The 23,035-nt window shown below is 38.3% G+C and overlaps 1 protein-coding gene across 2 annotated transcripts in view; it reads right to left on the bottom strand.

The window, feature by feature from the left end:
* Positions 1-9,886: 9,886 nt before the first annotated feature.
* Positions 9,887-23,035, bottom strand: part of zgc:158464 (uncharacterized protein LOC791139 homolog) — a 155,092-nt gene continuing 141,943 nt past the window's right edge. For both annotated transcript variants that reach the window (XM_053622618.1, XM_053622619.1), the window contains one exon: positions 9,887-16,646. In XM_053622618.1, the coding sequence (XP_053478593.1) occupies positions 16,460-16,646 (187 nt within the window). In that variant the 3' untranslated portion in view covers positions 9,887-16,459. The remainder of the gene's footprint in view (positions 16,647-23,035) is intronic.

Raw genomic sequence — 23,035 nt, 5'->3', positions numbered from 1 at the left:
CATCTGTATACATCTCTTTTTTTTTTGGAGATTGATACTAAATAAATAGAACAAACGATAGAGGTTTTTAACGAAGTGTAATTTTTTTTATTATTTTTTATTTTTTAAATGCGGTGCAAATTCAGAAAATATAAAATAAGTTGTATTGCCCACAAATGACCACTAGATGGCAATATGTGACCACATACAGTTTCTATGGTTAAAAGATGCCTGCTCAAATCAAACATTCATGTACTTTTAGACAGTTTTTGAATACGCAAAGCTGTCCAGAGAGTTCACACTCAAATAAAATCAAATGTAAAAAGACCCGGATGATGTACTATGTTTGCTGAACAAATCAGATGTGGAGGAATGGATACTTTTTGCACAAGCCTGTCCCAAACAAACACACAATGAACTGGAAGACTTGTAGAAGATAACAGACAGAACCTATACAGCTACCGATGACGGTGGTAGAGAGCTGCATTGGAAATTTCGAAAGAACCCACAGCAAAATCAAGCATTTCCGGCTGCGACAATCCCAAAAAAAAAACCTCCATGAAATCCTGTACGGACCGATTTTATATCGGTCACAGTGTACGATTTGAGCAGAGGCAGCCGCACCCTCCGACTTTCAAAATACTTCAGAAATGGAAAAAAAAAAAGATTTTATTTTCAGTATCCACATCAGATTCTATGCTGTTGTCAATCTTACGACTGATTAATTTATTTACGTTTGTGTTACCGAGCTCAACAGCACCATCAAAGGTCAGAAGATTAATGCAGAATATTATGAAGATATGCTAGTGCTGATTTCTTCCTAGCCCAGACTGTACGTTGATGCAGTGACTGACAGTCGTGTCAGGTGATTACACAAACTGAAACACCACCTAGATTTGATCTCTATTTGGCCTGATAGTTTTTCAGTTTTTCAGACAGGTTCGCTGATATATTCATAACGTGATTGAGAAGCCGCATGTGAAATATAGTCAGGTGTGTGATCAAAAATTGTCCAAACTGTACAGGTTTTTGGGTTTTTGAATGAAAGAGTTGCAACAAAGCATTCAGTCCATAGTGTATCACAGACTTGAAACACGTATAAAAAAAAAAATGCAACTGCCTTTAAGTGTGTGTGTGTATGTGTGTGTGCATAATTAGTTTTATTGTCAAGCTAATCATAAATACGTGCTTTTTACCTTCCCATCTGATAAAATCACCATCGTCCATCATTGTATTTGAGTGAATCCATACTAATATCTAGCTACAATTGAGTGTGCCATATTAATAAAGCCACAGACGTGATGGCACTATGACTTCGGTTTAGATCTGCCCTAAAGCAAGCACGTCTTTCCATTGAGCTTCTGTTAGATAATTGTCTCGCACTCATTTTACGACCAGCCAGTATGGGCTTATTTGAAGCTATTATTTTTCCACCGAGGGCAGCTGAAGGAGAGCAGTCCTATTCTCCCTGTTGTGTCGCTCCTCTCAGAGACCTCTAATTGCCCCACTCAGCTTTATAGCGTTGAGTAAATGAGCCCTCACAATCAGAGAGCTACTTTTGTCCCGGCAGAGTCTCTAAACACAGCTGCCTGCCTTCGTTTGAGGCACGCTCACACACCTGCAAGCAATTTCCTGTTTCCAGTAGCACTGGGTCCTGCAGTGGCGGGGGTTACGCTGTCCTGTCTGCATCCCTCAGCACCTCAGCCAAATTACCCGAGGCATTACTCGCCAGCGGAGGCGAGTAAACTCACTTTAATTGTGTTGTTAACAGACTGCATGTCAGAACACATTATTTCAGTACAGGTCCAAAAACTGCAAGTTTTTTCTATTGTTTTTGGGGGAAATAAAATTTAACAAATGATACATACACATTAAGAATCATAGCAGTATTTGCATGTTGATGTTCAATATGAGAACATTTTAATCATGCTTATACCACAGTGCTGTTAAATTCCTGCTTCTGATTGTTCAGAAGGTGTTGATACATTTTCTATTAATCGTCCGACGTGGGAGCGTCTTCAAGACCGAAAGCTTTGTGGTTTCCCGGTAACACACAAATAAAAACTAACAAAAACACACAAAATTTTCTATATTGAAAAGTGACGTCGTAGTTTTTATTTAATTTAAATTTTTAAATTAACGTTATGGAACATCCATGTCACAAGTTACAGCTAGATACAACTGTTTCTTGTTTCTTCACCAGTCGGTTTTTTTAATTTATTAAGACGAGAAAAAAACACAGCTTACATGTACATATACAGATAAAAAAAAAAAACTGCAAAGCCCTTCATGCTCAATACTTTCTCATGTCGGTATTTTTAAGTTACAGCTTTACCACAACTGTTACAAAGAAATGACATTGGAGACTCCTTCCAAAAATGCTAAATAAACATCCCATCACAGAAAGCATCTTCATATCTATGATTAGACACCTTTGTGAATCCATTTATCTGGCGTGTCTGTCATACAAGTTCCTGTGTAAGTTGTTACAATGCTTGTGCGATGCCTCTGATTGATTTTCCCTCTTTTCTCAGCTTCAGAATCAGCTTTTCTTAGCTTGCTTTTCTCCCATAGACAGCTCTGTGGTCTTTATGTTGGTTTATCCTTTTTTTTTTTTTTTTTTAAAGGACAAACGCTGTCTTCACAGGTGAAACCCAGGGCCCAAACTAAGAGCAGACATTCAGCGCTATTAATTGAAATCTAACAGGGCACAACTGGGTAACAAGAAACATCTGCCAGTCACGTGTTCCAATATTTTTGATCACTTAAAAAAAACGGGTTCGTTCAAACAAAAAGTGCCATGTTCTAAGTTGTTTAACACATCTGGATGTAAATACCCGGAAATGAAAGCTGAAATGCCGTTCCATCATCTCATATTCTTTTGCTCTCAAACCCAATGTCTTCATTACATAGCAAGAACAAAAGAATTGGCCTTGCTGTTCCAATACTTTTGGAGGGGACTGTAGCAGTCATGACATGTTTACAACATTAATCATGTCAATCTTATGACACCAGCTTGTGGAAACAGGAACCCGTGAATGCAAAGCAGACGCTCTTTAGAAAGTCACTAATTCTCATCAGGTCTCCTTCGAACCTTGATGTCACACCTACGCACGTTTAATCTTCTACCTTAATCTACTGCCACCGCATTATAATCAGCAGTGTGTCACTGGAGTGTGCCTGCACGTCCTCCACTGACTCTTTAGTGACACTGAATAGGATAACGTGACCTCTTCTGTGTTTGCGCTAGAATATACGCCTTGTCTTTTGTTTCATCGCGATGCACGTGCAATGCTCAAGTCATGCGGATTTAAAAGCTTTGCGCATGCTGCTTTAAAGCAACCGAGAGATGGATGAGAAGTAAAACGTGGCACCTTGTGGAGAGAATTTCAATCTCTGGTTTTCATTTTGCACGTGTCATGAGCTCACTTTTCTTACAGAAATGTCATGAACAGAAATGTCACATCATAGGAGTCATAAGAGAAAAATGTGGTTTTTATACACGTCACATGCTACGTTACACACGTTTCACGTGTATTGTAGTTTGACACGTAGGGCATGTGATTTTTCACAATGAATTATTTTTTACGCGATTTTCTAACATTACTTATTTCCACGTAAATTTTTCTCACGTGGTTTTATTTTTACGCGTGAAATTTTCAATCGTAGGCCAAGTGTTTTTATTCATCTTGATTTCCTCACGATTCGTTTATTTTCATTTATTTGTGATTTTCCCACATGATCCGTTCTTCACACTATTTTTTCCCCACGTCTTTTCACGTTCATTTTCCAAACGTCATGCATGCATTTTTTTTCCCTCACACGTTTCCACACATTTTTTTCCACTAATTTTTCGCATGTCATGGTGTTCATTTTTCACTTGATTTATTTCACAAGATTATTTCGTTTTCACGTGATTTTCATACATTATCTTGTACGTGAGCATTTTTCACATGTAGGGATTGTAATTCGTTACTTTTTTCACGTGATCACATTAGTGCTTGTACAAGTGCTTGCTTGAGTTCACTTGTACAATTTCAAGTCATACCAAGAAATAACATGTAATGCACATGCAATGTACATTTTTATCAAATTTATGATCCAGTTTTAACACAGCAACGCACCTGATTACAGACAGAAGGCTAGTGCGAGTCTCCATCCTTTAACGGCACCCCAATCAGCTGCACAGTACTACAAAGTCTGGCACAGACAAGATGGAGTAGAAGAAAGCGCTCTATACTTTTGTCTACTGCCATAAAGCAGCTGGCGTGCTATTAGCATCAGGTCGGCCCCCTGAAATTGCTTTCGCTCGGACGTGACTGGGCTGCAGAGGACAAAAACAGAGAAAGAAAGGCATGCAATGGAAGGAGCGAGAGAGAGAGAGAGAGAGAGAGAGAACGAAACCGACAAGAGAACGTTTCATCCTCAGGTGGATATATTTGCCTCTTTCATGCCTGGCTTTTTCAGGGCTTATTTTAGTCCTCAAAGAACACTTTGAAAACCCGGGCCGAACGATAAGAACGGTTAGAAGACCTCCAGGCGCAGATCACTGCAAATCAAACACCATTTATTATTCACAAGATCAGGCTGGGAAATGCTAAGATTCAATAGGGTAAATGAGGACAAATTTGGGTTTTCTTTGGTTTCTTTAGGTAAAGAAGTGAAATACAGAACATACACACAATAGGACAGATGTGTCACTTTAACATATAAAACACGCTGCACATTCATAACTGTGGGCCTTTTGCATTTTCAGAACATCACACACTGGATAAAATGCAGATACACGCTTTAAAACGAATCCTCCAATGGCTCTTCAAGAGTTCTTTGGATAGATAAGACTTCTTTGCCTTTCTAAAAGGGTTCCTCTTGGAACTTTTTTTTTACGATTTAACCTTAAATCTTTTTGTAGCTTGGGACGATTAACAAACTGGTTCAGTGAATTTATTTTAAAAATTCTGTTTTTAAAAAGCTAAACAACGTGGGAAGAAAAAAGGATCGGATCACAATGTTTTGGTTTGCTAGCAAAGTTCTTATATTTCTATATAATGGACTGGCGTCCCATCTATGGTGTGTTCCTATCTCACACCCACTGTTCCTGGGATAGTCTCCAGATCCACCATGATGCTGACCAAGACAAGGTCATACTGAAGATCAAGATCCTGGTCAGAGTTGTGGTGGATCTGAAGCCGGTCCCAGGAACACTGGGAGCAAGTGGGAATACACCGTGTATATGACGCCAGTCCGTTGTACGGCCCAACACACACACACATGCACATTTACATGCTTGTTCACACCAAGGAGCAATTTAAAGTACACTATATTGCCAAAAGTTTGTAGACACCTGACCATCACACTCATATGTGCTTTTTGAACATCGCCATCCAGATTTCGTCCCCCTTTGCTGTTATAATAACCTCGATTCTTCTGGGAAGGCTTTCCACTAGATTTTGGAGTATGGTTATGGGGGATTTGCTCTTTCAGCCACAACAGCATTAGGCACTCTTCATGGGGCTCACTTTGGGCACAAAGTCATGCAGGAACAGATTTAGGGCCCTTTAGTTCCAGTGAAGGGAAATTGTAATGCTACAGCAAACAAAGCCATCCTGTACAATTGTGTACTTCAAACTTTTTGGCAACAGTTCGGGGAAGACACATATGAGTGTGTCCACAAACTTTTGGCCATATAGTGTATCTACAGGTAATCCAGTCACTGCTTTTTTTAGTAGGTGGGAGGAAACTCGAGTTTCCTCTGGAGTTACTCTTGTCATAGAAGTACTAATGACACACACAGTACTGTGGCATTATTTATTGCAATATCAATATCATATTGTCAAATTACCCAACCCTTATTTGACACAAAAAGGGGATAAACAGCTCTGTCTCAGCCTCCCTGCTCTTTTAGCAAACATGCCATTTTCTGTCTAGCGAGCCAAGATTTTAACAACAGTTTTATATCTACATAACGTCTTCCTGTGTCAGCGTAGGTTTCCTCTGGGTTCTCCAGTTTCCCCCACCTCCCAAAAACATGCCAGTAGGTGGATAGACTACACTAAATTCCCCCTAAGTGTGAATGAGTGTGTGAATGTGCTTGTGTACATGATGGACTGGTGTCCCATCCAGGGGATATTCCCACCTCATGCCCAGTGTTCCCGGGATAGGCTCTGAATGTACCGCGAAAGACAAAATGAATGAATGAACGAACGAATGATCGCACACTACACGAAATAGTTCCAGATTTAACTGCATTAATGTAGACATTCTTTTTTTTTTTGTCTTTTCTAAATTGTCTTTTTGTTCTCTGCAAATCAAATGCTAGATCTGAATCATAGTTAATCATTTTCATTTGAAAGCATTTATCCATGTATCGGTTATCTTTCCTGCAAGTCAGAGTATATATGGTGTTTGTATATGCTGTGAGAGAATATAAAAATAGCTGCTTTAACATAAGCGATCAGAGCAATAGAGCATAACTGTAAAGAAATAAAAAAGTACAAGGTGTCAGTGTATCATAACAGCAATAAAACACTTTGGGATGAACTGGTATAGAAAAAAAAAAATCAAAATTGCTCCATGTAGGGTCAAATCACACCACTCCACTGTTGATTATTTTCCTATAAAAGAATACCCCCAGGTGCTTTATTGTTTAATTAGTACATGCTTCATTGCTGCGTTGCAGTATATTTGGGGAGAGAAAGGTATTTCTTTAAAGATATTTTGTTTGAGCACACATGCAGAGCCTGACCTTTTAATTCAGCCATGTTTTGTCCTGAAAAAAATATTGCACATACAGTATGGGGCGCACGGTGGCTTAGTGGTTAGCAGGTTCACCTCACACCTCCAGGGTCGGGGGTTGGATTCCCACCGTGGCCCTGTGTGTGCGGAGTTTGCATGTTCTCCCCCGTGCTGCGGGGGTTTCCTCTGGGTACTCCGTAGTGTATGAATGGGTGTGTGAGTGTGTATGTGATTGTGCCCTGCGATGGATTGGTACCCTGTCCAGGGTGTACCCCGACTTGTGCCCGATGCTTCCTGGGATAGGCTCCAGGTTCCCCGTGACCCTGAAAAGCATAAGCGGTATAGAAGATGGATGGATGGATGGATGGGAACCCCCCATTGTTGTTACAAATGCCACACTCTTCTGTTATAACTACATTATGTATAATGTCTGCAAGTGTATGCAAATATGCATGTGAGAAACAGATGTCATGAACAAATAACCACAGCCTATGACAAACACACGCACCTTTAATCATATAGCAAGAAAATTGAAGCCTGTCAATCTATGCTCAGATTTTGTTTCCACTAAAATATAAAATTTGTGCAATTTTATATACAGTCATGTGAAAAAAATAAGTGCACCTCATGGAAATTGTTGGCTTTTGTTGACCTATCTGGACAGGCCAACATTTGTTCATCTTTGAAACAGTGCATATTAATAAAGTTGATGGACTTGAACAAAACGACAAGGAAAATTATCTTATTCAACAGAAATATCAACAGATGTGATATTCTTCTGTGCAAAAAGTAAGTACACCCGTGACCTCAGAAGCTAGTACTGCCAGCTTTAGCAGAAATAACTTCTTGTAGGCATTTTACATAATTGTCCACCAGGCTATCTGGAATTTTTGACCATTCTTCCTAGCAATGTTACTTCAGTTGCAAGATGTTTCAGGGTTTTCTTGCATGTACTGCCCGATTCGAATCCCCCGACAACATGTCAATGGGATTCAAATCCGAGCTTCGATTAGGCCGTTCCATAACCCTCCATTTCTTCTTTTTGAGCCATTCCTTGGTGGATTTGCTAGTGCGCTTAGGTTCATTATCCTGTTGAAAGGTCCACTTTCAGTTCAATGTCAACTTTTGGACAGATGGAATCACATTATCTTCAAGCACTTTTTGATGTGATGCAGAATTCATAGTTGAATCAATGAATGCAAGCTGTCCAGTCCCTGAGGCAGTGAAGCAACCCCAAACCATAACATTTCCACCACCGTGCTTCACAGTTGGTATGAGGTGCTTCTCCTGAAAAGTTGTCTTTGGTCTGCGCTGAACATGTCTGCTGTTACTGTGGCCAAACAACTCTATCTTTGATTCATCTGTTCAGAGTACATTATTCAAAAAGGCCTGGTCTTTGACTAAATGCTCATTGGCAAACTGTAGTCTTTCAAAGGCTTTTTCTTGGCACGCCTCCCATGCAGGTCAAATTTGTGCAATCTCTTTCCGACTGTAGAAGCATGCACTTTGACACCAACAGTTGCAAGACATACTAGCAGATCCTGTGATGAAACTTTGGGGTTCCTGGAGACTTCTTTATGCATCAGACAGTCTGTTCTTGGGCTGAATTTGCTAGGACGGCCAGTCCTGGACTAATTGGAAGTCGTTTGAAATCTGTGCCATTTGTAGATGATTTTCCTTAAAGTGTAATGATGTATTTCAAATAATTTGGAGATCTTTTTAATTCCCTTGCCAGACTCCTAGGCATCCACAACCTTTTTTTTTTCCGAAAGCCTTACAGAACTCTTTAGATCTTGGCATGATGACACCACACACCTCAGTAACAAAGGGAACACTAGATATGAGAGGGGTATAAGACCGGTTCCACCTGCACTCCCTAAGCAGGTTCTAATCACTGGCACACAATCTTGAACACCTGATTCTAATTTTATGGATTTGAAGGTGTGACAAATGTAGGGGTGTACTTACTTTTCCATGCGACTGATCTGTTTTTTGTTCATTTAAATTGGGAAAATTACTACAAATTTTATGTCCTTTGATAGACCGTATCACCTTTATTAATAGGCACTGTTTAAAAGAGGATCAAATGTTTCCTTGTCCAAATATGTAAACAAACAAACAAAAATTTCCATGGGGTGTACTTAGTTTTTTTTTTTTACGACTGTATATATAAAACATTCATGCAGGCGTGAGGATGTTCTGCAAGCCTGTGTGGTGTCTCCAACATGGCACTGATTTAATTAACATAGAGAAACATCTAGCACAGCACAAACTAATGAAATGTCACACTAGAGCTATTGCCCTGAGGCTCAGCGAGCTGAACACGCACATGCACATGATGAACGCTGCCACTGAGTGAACCGAATAGAAAGGTGAGAGAGCATCCTCAAAACATTTCAGCATAGAAACCAATAAAACATTGAGCATATCCATCAGTCAGGTACGAGCCGACGTTTCTATTCATGCTGCCTAGGTGACAGACTGCACATAAAAAGCGCTGCATAATAGAATCGAGCAACGGCTTTACTACTGATTATTTCAAAAATGCTTTTGTTGTGCTATATAGGAAGGCCACATGGAAAAGTATTTGAAAAATATTTATGCGCTTTCCCTTTGAAAGTGAATGTAATTAATCTGGTCTAAAATAGCAGTGTTAAATGCCCTTCACATACAAAAAGAAAAATCACATACTTTACATGATCATATGATTGTTTTACGAGTAATGTGTGAAAAACATAAACATAAATAAAAGTATGTTATGTGCTCAATTGCACATGAGAAATCAAGTACACATCATGTACACACAAAGTATGACATTATGTGAATAATCACAATAATCACATGTGAAAAGAGTTGAAACACCGGAAAACAAATCACACACGAGAAATTTTAAAAAATACACGTTTAAATTCATATATATATATATATATATATATATATATATATATATATATATATATATATATATATATATATATATACACATATACATACACACACACACACACACACACACACACAGACATATTTAATTGGGAGATTAGAGATTATATATATATATATATATATATATATATATATATATATATATATATATATATATATATATATATATATATATATGCCAATTAAATATGTCTATTAAGTTCAGTAAGAAAGAAAGCCCTTCTTTAAGAGGTATATCTGAAAACACTCAACCTTGAATAAGATAAAACTGAAAAGGACAGAAATTGAAAATCGGACTAGATTTTAAGAACGTCCTTAAAGACCTTGCCTTAAATCAAACTGGTGGTTTTTACTGTGACACGGATGGTCAGACATAAAGCTCAGGGTACACCACATTACAACACATAACAGAAATATATTGACCGAAATTGATCTTTTTGGTTCATTTACTGTTTAGTTTGATTTAGTTGATTGAGTTGCAGAAAGCAAAAAAAAAAAAATAATAATAATAAGGCTTGCAGAGGGCAAGAAAACTAAACACTAAAACTCTTTCATTTACTGGTCAAAAATACAGAGACAGAAAAGGTTTGGTTCTTTAGGCAGGTAAGAACATAGCAATCACACGCTGGTTGTGGGCCAACACAACTCATCCGAGAGCGTCTGAGCATGGTGGTCTCGGGCTGCTTCTACTCCAGCATGGTTCTATTTCACTGAGAAAGAGATTCAACCCAACTGCAGGAAGTGAACCAAACAAACCATGCATTGTTGGTTGTGCACAACATTTTTTACAAGTTACAAGCTGCTGAGTTGAGCCACGGGGCATAAACTGAACCAAAATGTGATGTGTTTTGGATATTTGAACCAACAAAACAAAAAGAAGACTTGAACGATGTTAATAACTAGTTATTTATATAATCATCGAGTGCCAGCTCGGTGTTCTCTGTGCTTGGATGAGTTGTTGTGATTTGTACATACGTTTGGTAAAGGTTTATTTACCCTAAACAGTGAATGAAAGAGTTTTAAGACTTTTACGTTTTCAGCCCTACAGGCCCCTTAGTAAGGCTGTAGGACTCGAGTCTGGTCTCAAGACGCTTTCTTGTATTGACTTGTCTCAGACTTTCTAGCATTTATACTTGGACTTGTCTCAGTATTGGGCACTGGTTTCACTAAATATGGTTTGACTGAGTATTTGTGTATTTGTGAAAACAATGTTCCGGTTGTCTTTTCTTTTCGCATGCACAAAGTTTGGCAAGACGTACTTCCTTCTTCTAGAAAACACAGCCTAATCATTGGTGTGATACAAGAATCAAGCCAACTAGATGATTTAAAGGCTTTGCCTTCAAAAGGATTTGATGGTTTTTGGTCTCGATCTTGACTTGACATTGATCTCATTAAGACTTGATCTTGACTCAGTCTCAGCTAGTCCTGGTCTTGGACTTGATTTGGACAAAGTCTAGACTACAGCCCTACCCATCAGACAATATTTAGTTGCTTTTTGGTTTGTATAATTACGTGCAATGTGAAACTAAACTAAACCAAAGAGCAAACAACCAAAAAGTATAAATTCTCTGATTCGGGCTCAGCAAATGGACTAATGAGTGTGGAAGTGCCCGAAGTTGACTCCAGTTTTGTCCTCATTTTTGACAATGCAGCGGAAAAACAGCCGTAGTGACAGAACACAGAACGAACAACAAAGGCTGCTTTATTTAGACCCATAAACTCTTTATTTCTTTGAACCTCAAGGCCTCCACATCCCAGTTTATTACATTCAGTATATACATTTGGCCATGAGAGTGTACAGATATGTTCTATTAGTGCATACACAGGAGGAAACTAACTAACACGCGAATATTAGATTCAGGTGAGGCGACAGTGTACGGTTGAGGACACACACACACATATACACACACACACACGGGCGAATAGAGCATCCATATGAATAGAGCTGAGGGAAGCTTCAGCATCACGCACACTACCACACACACAGCTTACTAGAGAACACTTGTCTACACAAAGTGAGGTGCTCTAACAGACACAATGGAGCAGAATGAAGAGTAGGGCTTTCTCATCCCTCTCCTCCTCCATCCCCCCATTATCCTGTCTTCCTGCTGTTCATCCTCAGACCTGCCATCACACAACAAACCTTTTTTTTTTCCTTTTTTTTTTTTAAAAATTGTCTCCCATCTGCCAGCATCTGATAATTATTTTACAATCCTGTGTGTCATCTGATACCTGAACATGCTGGTCACACACACTGTTTTTTTTTTTTGTTTTTTTTTTAAACAGATTAGACTTTATGTAAAAATAACCTCCCGTTAGTATACATTCAGAGCCCGTCTATGGCATAGGCCACTTGCATACAAATGCTGTACATCCTCTAATTAAGGCAAGACACTACAGGGAAAAATGACCATTTTGGACAAGTCAGTCTTTCAGATTTTTGGATCAATTACGTTTGAGGTTTTCCCTTCTACTATAGTCATACAAATATTAAAACTCAACAACAAATAAATAAATAAATAAATGAATGTTTTTGCCAACTCACGTGACATGCAAGACCTTTTTAAACATTATAAATCACACTAACTAGAGGGGAAACACATTAAACCACAGTGCATTTTCAAAACACATTATTTTTCTGAAAATCATTTCCCCCTATATACAGAAGCCAAAAATCTCATTTTCTAGATGACCTGCATTCATGAAATTTTTACATCTTCATTTCGATCCCTATTTATATAAGCTGAGGAACTCCTCAAAATGTTGATGATGATAATTGTTAGATTTCCGTTATACTGAAAAATAGCTTCTTCTTTTTTTTTTTTTTTTTTTTTTGCATAACAGCTCACTGTGTTTCCTTGGTTAAACGATAAAGAAATGATATTCCAACAAAGAGTTCCGTAAAAGCGGTTCTCTTGAGAGGAAGTCTTCACAGTGAAATAAACAAAACATTTCAATTCGAATATAAACCAAAAAACTAGATTGTTTGATAGATATATATTATTTAGACGAAGCCTTGTTTGCATAAATAAATGTACTTCCTCCGTAAGTTCCAATACAAAGAATATCAGCAACCAAATGGCGAAGATTAATCGCGATCTCTAATATTTTATTCACCTGTAGTGTCTTGCTGTAACAAAAATCAAGCAGTAATTCTCCCGTTTTAAAAATATCGACAGTCTTCCAGTCCCTTTTTAAAGTTCGGATTAGACAGTCAGAGAACTCGATCTAACAAAACAACACAAAACAACACATCTAGGAAATCCAAGACACATAGGAGCATTTATTTTCCTCTCCTCTATACCAAGTCCATATGAATTATGGGAATTTGAGACCAACCTTTGACAGGTCTGGCTGTACCATCCCATCTGGGGTTTGGTTTTTTTTTTTTCCTCCTTCTTCTTCTTTCTTTTGTAATCATTAAAAAAAAAAAAAAATCATTTCCAAACTTCACAATGTGAGCAGATGCGAGCAGTTATCTAAATCTAAATGCATTCGACACACTGTATGCGACTCAGAATGGTTCGCAATATGGGTTTAAAGGTTTACGAGTTTAATTAGTGACTTTCATCTCGGCTCCTCGTTATTTCCAAGACCTGCAAGGCTTTGCTTCCCCAGCAATAAAGATGATTAAATAAGGCCTTTTCATAAGCAGACCCGCCTGCTGAGAGGCTCACAATCAGGCAACAAAAGCACAAAGACGGGAGAAACCATTGCATATTCCAGGTTTTGGTCTGTACCACAATCAGGCTGTGCATCATGTTTACGCAACATACAGAAATCTGTAACAGGGCATCATGTGGAAAACAAACAGATCAATAGCATACGCACAAGCACCATAGAATTTTTTGAGAATGCTAGTCTCTTTCCTTTGTATACACACGCACACACACACACAAAGAACTGAACAAAGAGAAAATAAAAGGGTCTCAGTCACCTTGTCTGGGAGTAAAACACAGCTATAATAATCATCACTCCATAATAAATTACAGTCACAGAACATTCACTTAAAGCAGAATATTTCTTGTTGTTGTGGACGGTGATCAAGTAGACTGATTATTTTTCCTCACCATGCATCTACAGTATAAGGCATGAACCCAAAAGATGTCACTGGCATCACGTACGAGTACAGAGTAACATTTACATACAAACGATCGTAAAAACAAGCGGGCGAGCACAAGCGCGCAACAAACCAACTTTTCATTGCGTTTAACCAAGACGAACTCTTCGAAGGTAAAGCCAAGGTACAATGTGGTGGAAATGGACGAGAGGAAAAGGGAGCTGGATCGATATCTGCAATCTTATTGTACCTTATTGATTGGCTGATGGGTGGAATTAAATTGATTTTCTGAGGTAGACAATGCAGACATATTTCATTCTCCCTAGTCAAGAGAGTCTTAAGCTGAGGAGGGGGGATTGAATGTAAAGTGGCTCATTTTTTTTATGAAACGTCTGAAACATCCTTTTCCATGCTTCACTTGGCCACTCAAGGGCATTCAGTCTCAAGACAAACATATAGTCCATTATCTGAACTAACTGAATTTTTGGCACTGTTCAAATGCACTAAATCTGCACTTGTATTTTTTTTATGCAACTTGTAGAGAGATCAGATTGTAATGGTTGTAAAGATAGTTTTAGAGCTAAAAAAAAAAAAAAAAAAAAAAAGACACTCAGGTAATTTTTGAACACTACTTAAGGGTGGTGATAAATGTACAAGTATATAAATTCTTCATGACACAAACCTGCATAAACGTATACTGTATGTATATATAATTATATATACATAAAAATATGCATATATTTATTTTTCTCCCCCGTATTAGCTGCCTAAGATAGCACAACCAGGGAGAGTGAAAGCTAACTTTACAGGACAGCATAACACACTCAGAGGAATGAGTTATCTGCCTTTTTCCACATACACCCATGATTAGCTATTGCTGCCGTGATTGAACAAGAGGACGAACGCTTTTATGTTGCGCCACTCGGGAGCCCTTTCAAAAATTTCTTCTTCTTCTCTGTCGCTTTTCTTAGGGTTAGCTTTAACAGTCCAAAAACGTAACTTTTTAATAGTGTTAAAGTCCTCAGGAGGGGAGGTGGTGGCAAAAAAAAAAACAACACCCCCCTAAACAAGTAAATAACCTTTAGAAAGGCTTTTAAATGCTCCTGAAAAAAAAAAAAGAGAAGCTTTCTTCATGGCCTCTAATTCAAATGACAGGTTTGTGTAATTATACTTCTTACAGAACGTCATGACAACTGACTTTATAGCTCGGTGAACTTCTAATATGGTTGAGTCACATGATGATCGGATATACTTTGAAAAGTGACAGGATTAAATTGGAATAAATAAATAAATAAATAAAAAAAACCTAACCTATTGTGATGAATACTTATGACAATGCCATTACAACGTTATGTATATTTTCTCACAAATGAGAAAGAATTAGTTCGATTTTGAGGTTTGACGTTACACCATCACACCAAAAAGAGCTACAAAGTCAGCGGTCATGACATTTGTCAACATGAAATATTTTCCCTTGACATAAGGGGGAACGTCAACTTGACATTAAGCTGAAGGAAGTGGTTTTTATCAACAGACACCGATAAATGAACAGCCTTCATAAATGCTTATGCAGGATTGTGTCTGTTGACATGAAAGATTTGTAGTCTTATGTCAACTTGACATCAAAACAGACTTAAGGACACATGATGCTAATTGGAATAATCCTTTATGAATGCTTATGCAGGTTTATGTAGGTGTCATGTAAGTGTTTGTCATCAGAACTGATGAAGGCAGTCTTTATGACATATTATGCTTTTAAATGTCAATTTCATGAAGGGCTTATGGAGGGGGTCAACCCTATGAACACCACCCTTAAGTAGCGTTACCAGTTATTTGTTATTTGTATGTCTGAAACAGCATAGTGGAGAACATCCAAGGTGCTCATCAAATCCCACAATGCACTGCTTAGAGTTCAAATGATGCATCCTAAAGGGTGAAGAAAATACATAATGTACATTACACTTTGTAGAGAACAGCGACGTTGTAGGACATGGCATTAGTTTCTTGCTAATCGTTCTTGCTAAATCAGCCTGACTCTGTTTCACAGAGCGTGATTTTGGTAGAAAGACAAACAAAGATTTCCTACCAATTTGTCATCTCTGAACTCGGAACCCATCTTGTTTTCACACTGAAAAGAAAAACACATGCTAGAATCCTTTCAGGAAGTTCAAATGAGTTGTGGTATCGCGATCGGTTCACTAGTGTTAACAAAACAGCAGTTTATACGTCATCCTGGAGTTCAGAAACGTCCACAAATGGTTTGCGTGAGATTTTATTACAGTATGCATGAGACCAAACAATCAAAGTGTGGGTGCAGGCCAAAGCTCAGGGTTTTAAGTCCACATGAATAGGACATTTCAGCAGAAAGGGATGAGGGTGCGCATTAGAGCTGCTGGAAAACATATTATTTACATATTAGTCTGCTTGGTGTGGTCTGTGTGGTCTCCATAATCCACTGAGCTGAAGGTATGACTCGGCGCAAATTAAAAAAGACTTGAGATTTGACACCATCAGTGAGAAAGTGAGGGCTTTTTTAAAGCCTCTAAAGTCTTCCAGTCTTTGCTGGACAGTGTTCCAGTAGCACTGTGTACAATCAGCCATTCACAAAGGCTTAACAGACACCATATTAGTCATCAAACATTATAAGACGCTGTTGTAAATGCAGATGATGGATGTTCAATCCATCTGTAACAGGCATCTACACGCCATTTGTTCAGCGATCGACTTCTAGACTGGAGGCTAAAGTGTCCGGATGGCCACGGGGTACAGGAGGGACATGTGCTCGGCTCCTTTGATTGGCAGCTTGCGGCTGGAGTAGAAATGGATGATCTCCGGCACGCTGTCGAACAGACAGCTGTTCTGGCCCAGGATGTACTTGTTGTCTTTGGTTCGCGACAGCTTCATGTGCATGAAACCCTGGCTGCTCCTGAAGGGACAATAAAAAACGCATAGTGAGACAAAGGAGGTAGGAAGAGAAGGCACAGGGAAAAGGTTAAGCGGCAATAAAGAATAGCCGGTGATTAGATCTTGGCAGACAGACGTGCTGGAGGAATTGCAGTTTATTTGCAAACAGGTTGCATGCGGTGAAAGATAAAGGTAGATTTGGTTTAATAAGTTAACAAAAAAAAAGATTTCACGTGGCTGCTAAAGGTAAAATGCTAATTACTAGCTCACCCAATGCATACTCGTAAGGAAGAAAGAGCTGCAAAATGCATTAATTCTTTGGTTCTTTGTCAATCAAAATGGTCCAATGGTTCAGAGGGGAAGATATGGAATACTATAAGGAATACCACAGAACCAGGATAAAAATATTCGTTACCCAGCCTTTACTTTTCTATAGTATTGACGAGATGGAAATTACACTGTTCCAAGAAAAGGCCTGTTGACTAAAAACTCACTTTTAATGGAAGTCTACGGGCAGTTTTTCTACGTTTTACTAAAACACTTTCATTCGTCAATCAAAAGTATTTGTACATTAAAAAGGCAATTTTACATTAAAACCAATTTTTCAGACGGAAAAATTTTAAGTAAATACCTCAGCTTCCACAAATGTACAAAACCTGATTTTGTTATTTTATTTTTAAGTTGGAAATGACATAAGAACAGCTTTAAAATCTGTCTCATCACTGAAATGGTTGCCGTTTTTAATTTGCATGATATAGTCAACAAATTTGACATTTTTACTGACAGAATTCAACAACTTATAGACGTACAGTCCCCTCTGAAACTACTGGAATAGCAAGGCCAACTCAACTGTTTTTGCTGTAGACTGAAGACATTTTGGGTTTGAGATCAAAAGACGAATATGAAATGAGAGTTTAGAATTTCGGTTTTTATTTCCTGGAATTTACAAAACATAGCACATTTTGTATAAGACCACCCAGTATGTAGGCAAACAAATGTCTTGTTAGCCAGCTGTGTCCTGTTAGAAAATAAATAAATAGCGCTGAACATCTACTCTTGGTTTAAGCTGTGAAGATTGCATTTGTTGTTGAAAAGGATAAGCCAACATGAAGAGCAGAGAGCTGTCTATGGGAGGAAGAAACAAGCCATTTTGAAGTGGAGAAAAGAGGGAAAAGCACCACAAAAGAAGAAACCAACAATTTGGTGACATCAATGAGTCGCAGGCTTGATGCAGTTATTGCAAACGAGGGACATGCAACCAAAAATGAAGTGTTGTTTACTTTCATTTACTTCAAGACTTATCTGTTCCGATACTTTTGCTCAACTAAAAATTGGGTGGTCTGATACAAAAGGTTCCATTTTTTATGTTGTTTAACACATCTAGATGTAAATACCAGGAAATAAAATCTGAAATACGAAACTCTCGTCTCATATCCATCTTTTGATCTCAAACTCAAATGTCTTTGGTGTATAGCACAAAGAAATGAATTAACCTCGTCATTCCAATAGTTTTGGAAGGGACTGTAGATGTGGTGGACAGAGAATAGTCTGAATAACTCTGGAGTATTCCTTTAATAAAGAATAAATGACCCGTATTAAGATAATTTAGGAAATTTCTACTAACTGATGGAATAAAAACATTTCTATTGCTAGTGGTATTGCTAGACGTTCCTAATGGACTTTTGAGGATTTTTATTTTTTAACTTTGGACCCTGAGCCTCTGGACCCTCAGGTTAAGGAGTTGGGGTTGAAGATGAAGGAATCAGACCCCTCCCAGACCCCCCTATAACTCAAACCCTGAGTGGACGGTCTCAGTAAAAACAGGCTGAAATCAGGCTCGGAAATAACAGAAAAATATATAAGAATAAATAGGACACGGGACCTCTGGCAGCAAAATGTATTGATTTTGAAGTTCTCTATCTATAAGGCAGATGTTATTATGGTATTGTTTGGTCCCTGGGACTGCTCAGAAGGTTTAAGTGAATGAAAAATGCCACTGAGGGAAAGCCATTTGCTTGCTGGGGCTAACGCTGTGAGCGAGGCGTTCATGACACCAGCATTTGATCACTGAGATAGCAGAAAAACACCTGCAGTAAGAGAAGGTCCTGAGCAGTCTATTTATCAGCGTGTAGCTTTAAAAAAAAAAAAAAAGGAAGAAAAAAATAACAGCATGAACATAGCTATAGTGAGAAAGAGCTGATGGATGAAGGGATTTTAACCTTTACTCACCAGATATGGCTAAATAATAAACAGCATTTATTTATGCATGTACTGTACGTGCGTCTGTGAGAAAGACGGCAACACTACCCCAATTCCCTCATGCACTATTTATGTTGAATTAGAGCTCAGTGCATCCCTCACATATTTCCTAATTGCATTTGCAAAGAAGGCTGGAGAGTCTCAGAAGTACACCGGGTGAGAACTACAAAACCGCTTGAGAAAAAACGACGGCAGCGAGACGGTGCTGGTTGGCGAGAACGCCTGCATGCAGTGTGTGCTATGTTAAATATAGCAGGCCTTAATTACGTGCATACTCCTAAGAATAAGGTGCTTCAGAGAAATGCCATTCCTAGAAACACTGCCTTTGAAACCTTGAATTCTACTGACGTCTTTTAAAATCCAAAAGGTCCACTAGCAAGAAGTGTTTTTATTCCATCAGTTAGTATAAATTTACTCAGTTATGTTACACATCAAAGCAATAGTTTCAACTAATCGCTTGAATTCAACAACTATCACCCTGCAGTTGATTATTTTCCTAAAAGAGCATTCCTTGTTCAAGGTTTGCTAATAATTTTTTTTTTTTTTTTTTTTTTTTTTTTTTTTTTAAAAGGATGGTCAAATACATTTCAGGTTTAAACAATAATTTCTGAACCAACCAATCTTGACTTGTCTTTTTTTTTTTTTTAAATAAATATGTCAAAATAATATGTATGTACTAAAAAAATTTATATTTGTTCAACCATTCAACTGGTAGTGTGTTCATAAAGAAAACACCTACTGCTCTAGCATGAAATAAAACGTGAACCACAGCACAAGGCCTCATCGTAATACACAGCACATGTTGATGGCTTCGAGGTGACATTAATATTTCAGCAGGCTCAGATATGAACCATTTATACTTAAAGGTCCCTGTACATGTAATGCCTCTTTGTGTAGGGTCCTGCTCCTGCTTGATTCTGCTGAGAGTGTAAATACACACACACACACACACACACACAATCTATTATTACAATACTCTGAAGTCAGACCTACCATGAAACATAAACTCCTCCATCACCTCCATCCATTTATTCAGATCCCTCCCTCTGGTTCGCTTCATTAGCCGGCCATCATTAACTGAGGCTTCATCATCGTTAAAGGAAACGAGAGTCCATTTCGACAACCCTCAGCTCTCCATAAGGCTCTTAAACTTGTCCAGTGTAGGGGAAACCACTATACGACTAAATGCACTTGCACTGATTAATCTCACCATCATGGCGGAAAGAGGAACACGGACTTAAGGACTAGAAATCCTCACACTACATCATTATGGAGATTTTTCTTAGTGGCAGACTTGCATCTGATTATATCTAATCCCCTGAAGGCTGCGAGTGACCGTGTGCCAACTTATCTCATCGGAGAAGCACAAATAAAGCGAAAACGCAATTTATCAGGATAGCTGAGATGGGAGATATGCCAGCGATCGTTCTCGATGAAACTGCTGGCATTATCATTGTGTCCTTTAATTGGGTTCAGTAATTTCTGACCCAGGATTCGTTTCACATGTGCGATTTAGATAAAGGGTCTCGGCAGACTTAAAACCGCCTTTGAATATAACTAAGCAGTGAAACATGATAGGGCATGCTGTTATAGGAAAATAATCTATAATCAATCAGTTACTGTTACCACCTTAGAGCTGATTATTTTCCCATACCAGCATGTCCCAAAGTGTTTTAATCTTCTTACACTACAGCAATTTGACAACAATTCTGGTTACAAATGTAACAGCATTACAGTGCTGTTACAAAGCGCCGACACTGGAGACTCCTTCCTTAATAAATGAAATAAACAAGCTAAATAAACATCTCCTCATTCAAACCTCACCATATCAACAACTACACACATTTTAAATCTGTTTATATGGAGCGTCCACCATACAAGTCAATGTCTAAGTTGTTGCTATGTAAACAGTAACACATTAGAACAAACGCCGTAATATAAACCTGTGATTTGCTATATTAGTTATAGAAAATGAAGAATTTAACAGTACTGCGGTTTGATGTCTGTTAACACCTTGACTGATTTTCCAGAGCCAGTAAATCTAGTGCAATAGACTAGAGGGAGCAAAGCAAACAAAAGATCCTGTCAATGTTTAGTTACAGCATACAGTCATGACTAGAATCAAGAATGTCAATCAAGGGCTATTTATTTTGTATTTATTAAAGTGGAAAATCGCTTCTGCATACGTTTGAGGGATATGACCAGACGATGAATAAACTGGTGTTTGTGTACACTGAGGTTTTAACTGCTTTTCCAAATTTATCTTAGCATCCAATTTAGTAAATCTACCACCTGTTGGCAATTAATTTTAAGACGATTTTCCTTTCAGGCTTATATACATAACAATGCGGTCAGTCAGCCAGAATATGTTGCGTGTTTAATCACATGCCTAAATCATCACACATTAACATCAAAATACACTGTGTGGCTCAGCAATTCCATGAAACAACAGAAAAAGTCGATATAAAAAATAAACATACAGATCAAATTAGAACTATATTATCATATAAATTATTTCTGATATAATTTCACCTTTAAACTCTATTAGCCACAGCACATACAGTCCTCGAGAGTGATCCTGGTGTGGAGTATTACAAAACTGAAGGGGAAAAGGTTTGATTTAATTTTGTGATGGCTGCTCTGTGATGTATTGTTGGCTATTTTTGTCTGTTTTTTAAAAAATGTTTTTTTATAGATAACAGTGTCACAGTGTCAGAAACCAAATAAACAAGTCTGAGATACTGAACAACTTGACATGGCTTGAAGCAAGAGTGTAATGATGTGGCATGAGGTGTGCACAATGCTAAACCGGAGGCTATAACCTTTTATTGGTCAGCAATATTGGCCTCATAGCTTCAGTGAAAAAGTAAAAAAGAAAAAAACTTTGGGAACAAGTCTTGACTGATCCACTACATATGTTGTAAGATGGAAAATTATGGGTTTTTAAAAAATCTTTTTATTGATCTATCATTATAATATCTTTAAACGTTTGCATACTTTTTTTTTTTTTGCTTTGCACAGTGATGTCACTTTTGCATTAAAGTACTATATTACATTTTCCTAGATTCAGCACAAAACCACCCAAACACAAATATACACAATACAGTCAAAGGCTTGTATTTAAAGACGACAAAGAATTTGAATATAATCAGTATAGCAACAAGACATTTAGTGTGTTAGGTTCAGAAAAGTTCCTTTAGTCAATGCATTAGTTCTAACACATTACTGTTTGTATAGTAACAGCTTATTCACGTAAGTCATATAATATGAGATGAATTACAATCAATTTTAAAATGTGTTGGTATGTAAAGAAAAACATGTACTCATTGACTGAAGTTTTCCATCAGGAGTCCCCAGTGTCAAGTTTTCCACCATAGGAAAGCCTTCAGAACTTTTGCGTTTATAAATTTCTTGGTAACATGACGAGCTGTGTTTTTTGTCTTATTAACTTTAAGAGGCAGATGGAAAGACTGAATGAAATTCTAAATAGTGGTTCTTTAATAAATTTTTTTAAAAAAGGTAATCATTAGCAGGGGCGCAAGGTGGCTTAGTGGTTAGCACGTTCGCCTCACACCTCCAGGGTTCGAGTCCCGCCGGGGCCATGTGTGTGCGGAGTTTGCATGTTCTCCCCGTGCTGCGGGGGTTTCCTCCGGGTACTCCGGTTTCCTCCCCCAGTCCAAAGACGTGCATGGTAGGCAGATTTGAGTGTCTAAATTGTCGGTAGTGTATGAATGGGTGTGTGAGTGCGTATGTGATTGTGCCCTGCAATGGACTGGCGCCCTGTCCAGGGTGTACCCCGCCTTGTGCCCGATGCTTCCTGGGATAGGCTCCAGGTTACCCATGACCCTGAAAAGGATTGATGGATGGATGGATGGTAATCATTAGCAAACGGCTGTGCAGTGTATAAGGCATTGGACTTCTGATTGGAAGGTCGTGAGTTCCCAGCACCACCAAGCGTTCACTGCTGGGCCCTTGAGCAAGGCCCTTAACCCTCAACTGCACAGTTGTACATGAAAAAAAAAAATTATTAACGTAATTTTTCACTCTGGATAAGGACGTCTACCAAATGCCAGAAATGAAATGAAATGATATAATCAACTTGGTAACAGTATCTCCTCCACTTTGCTTCAGGCTGCATCACACCACCATTTT

Source organism: Ictalurus furcatus, chromosome 4 (assembly GCF_023375685.1).
Source record: "Ictalurus furcatus strain D&B chromosome 4, Billie_1.0, whole genome shotgun sequence".
In the NCBI taxonomy this organism is placed as follows: domain Eukaryota; kingdom Metazoa; phylum Chordata; class Actinopteri; order Siluriformes; family Ictaluridae; genus Ictalurus; species Ictalurus furcatus.
Note: the sequence above shows the minus strand (reverse complement) of the source record. Positions and strands in the feature narration are given on the sequence as shown.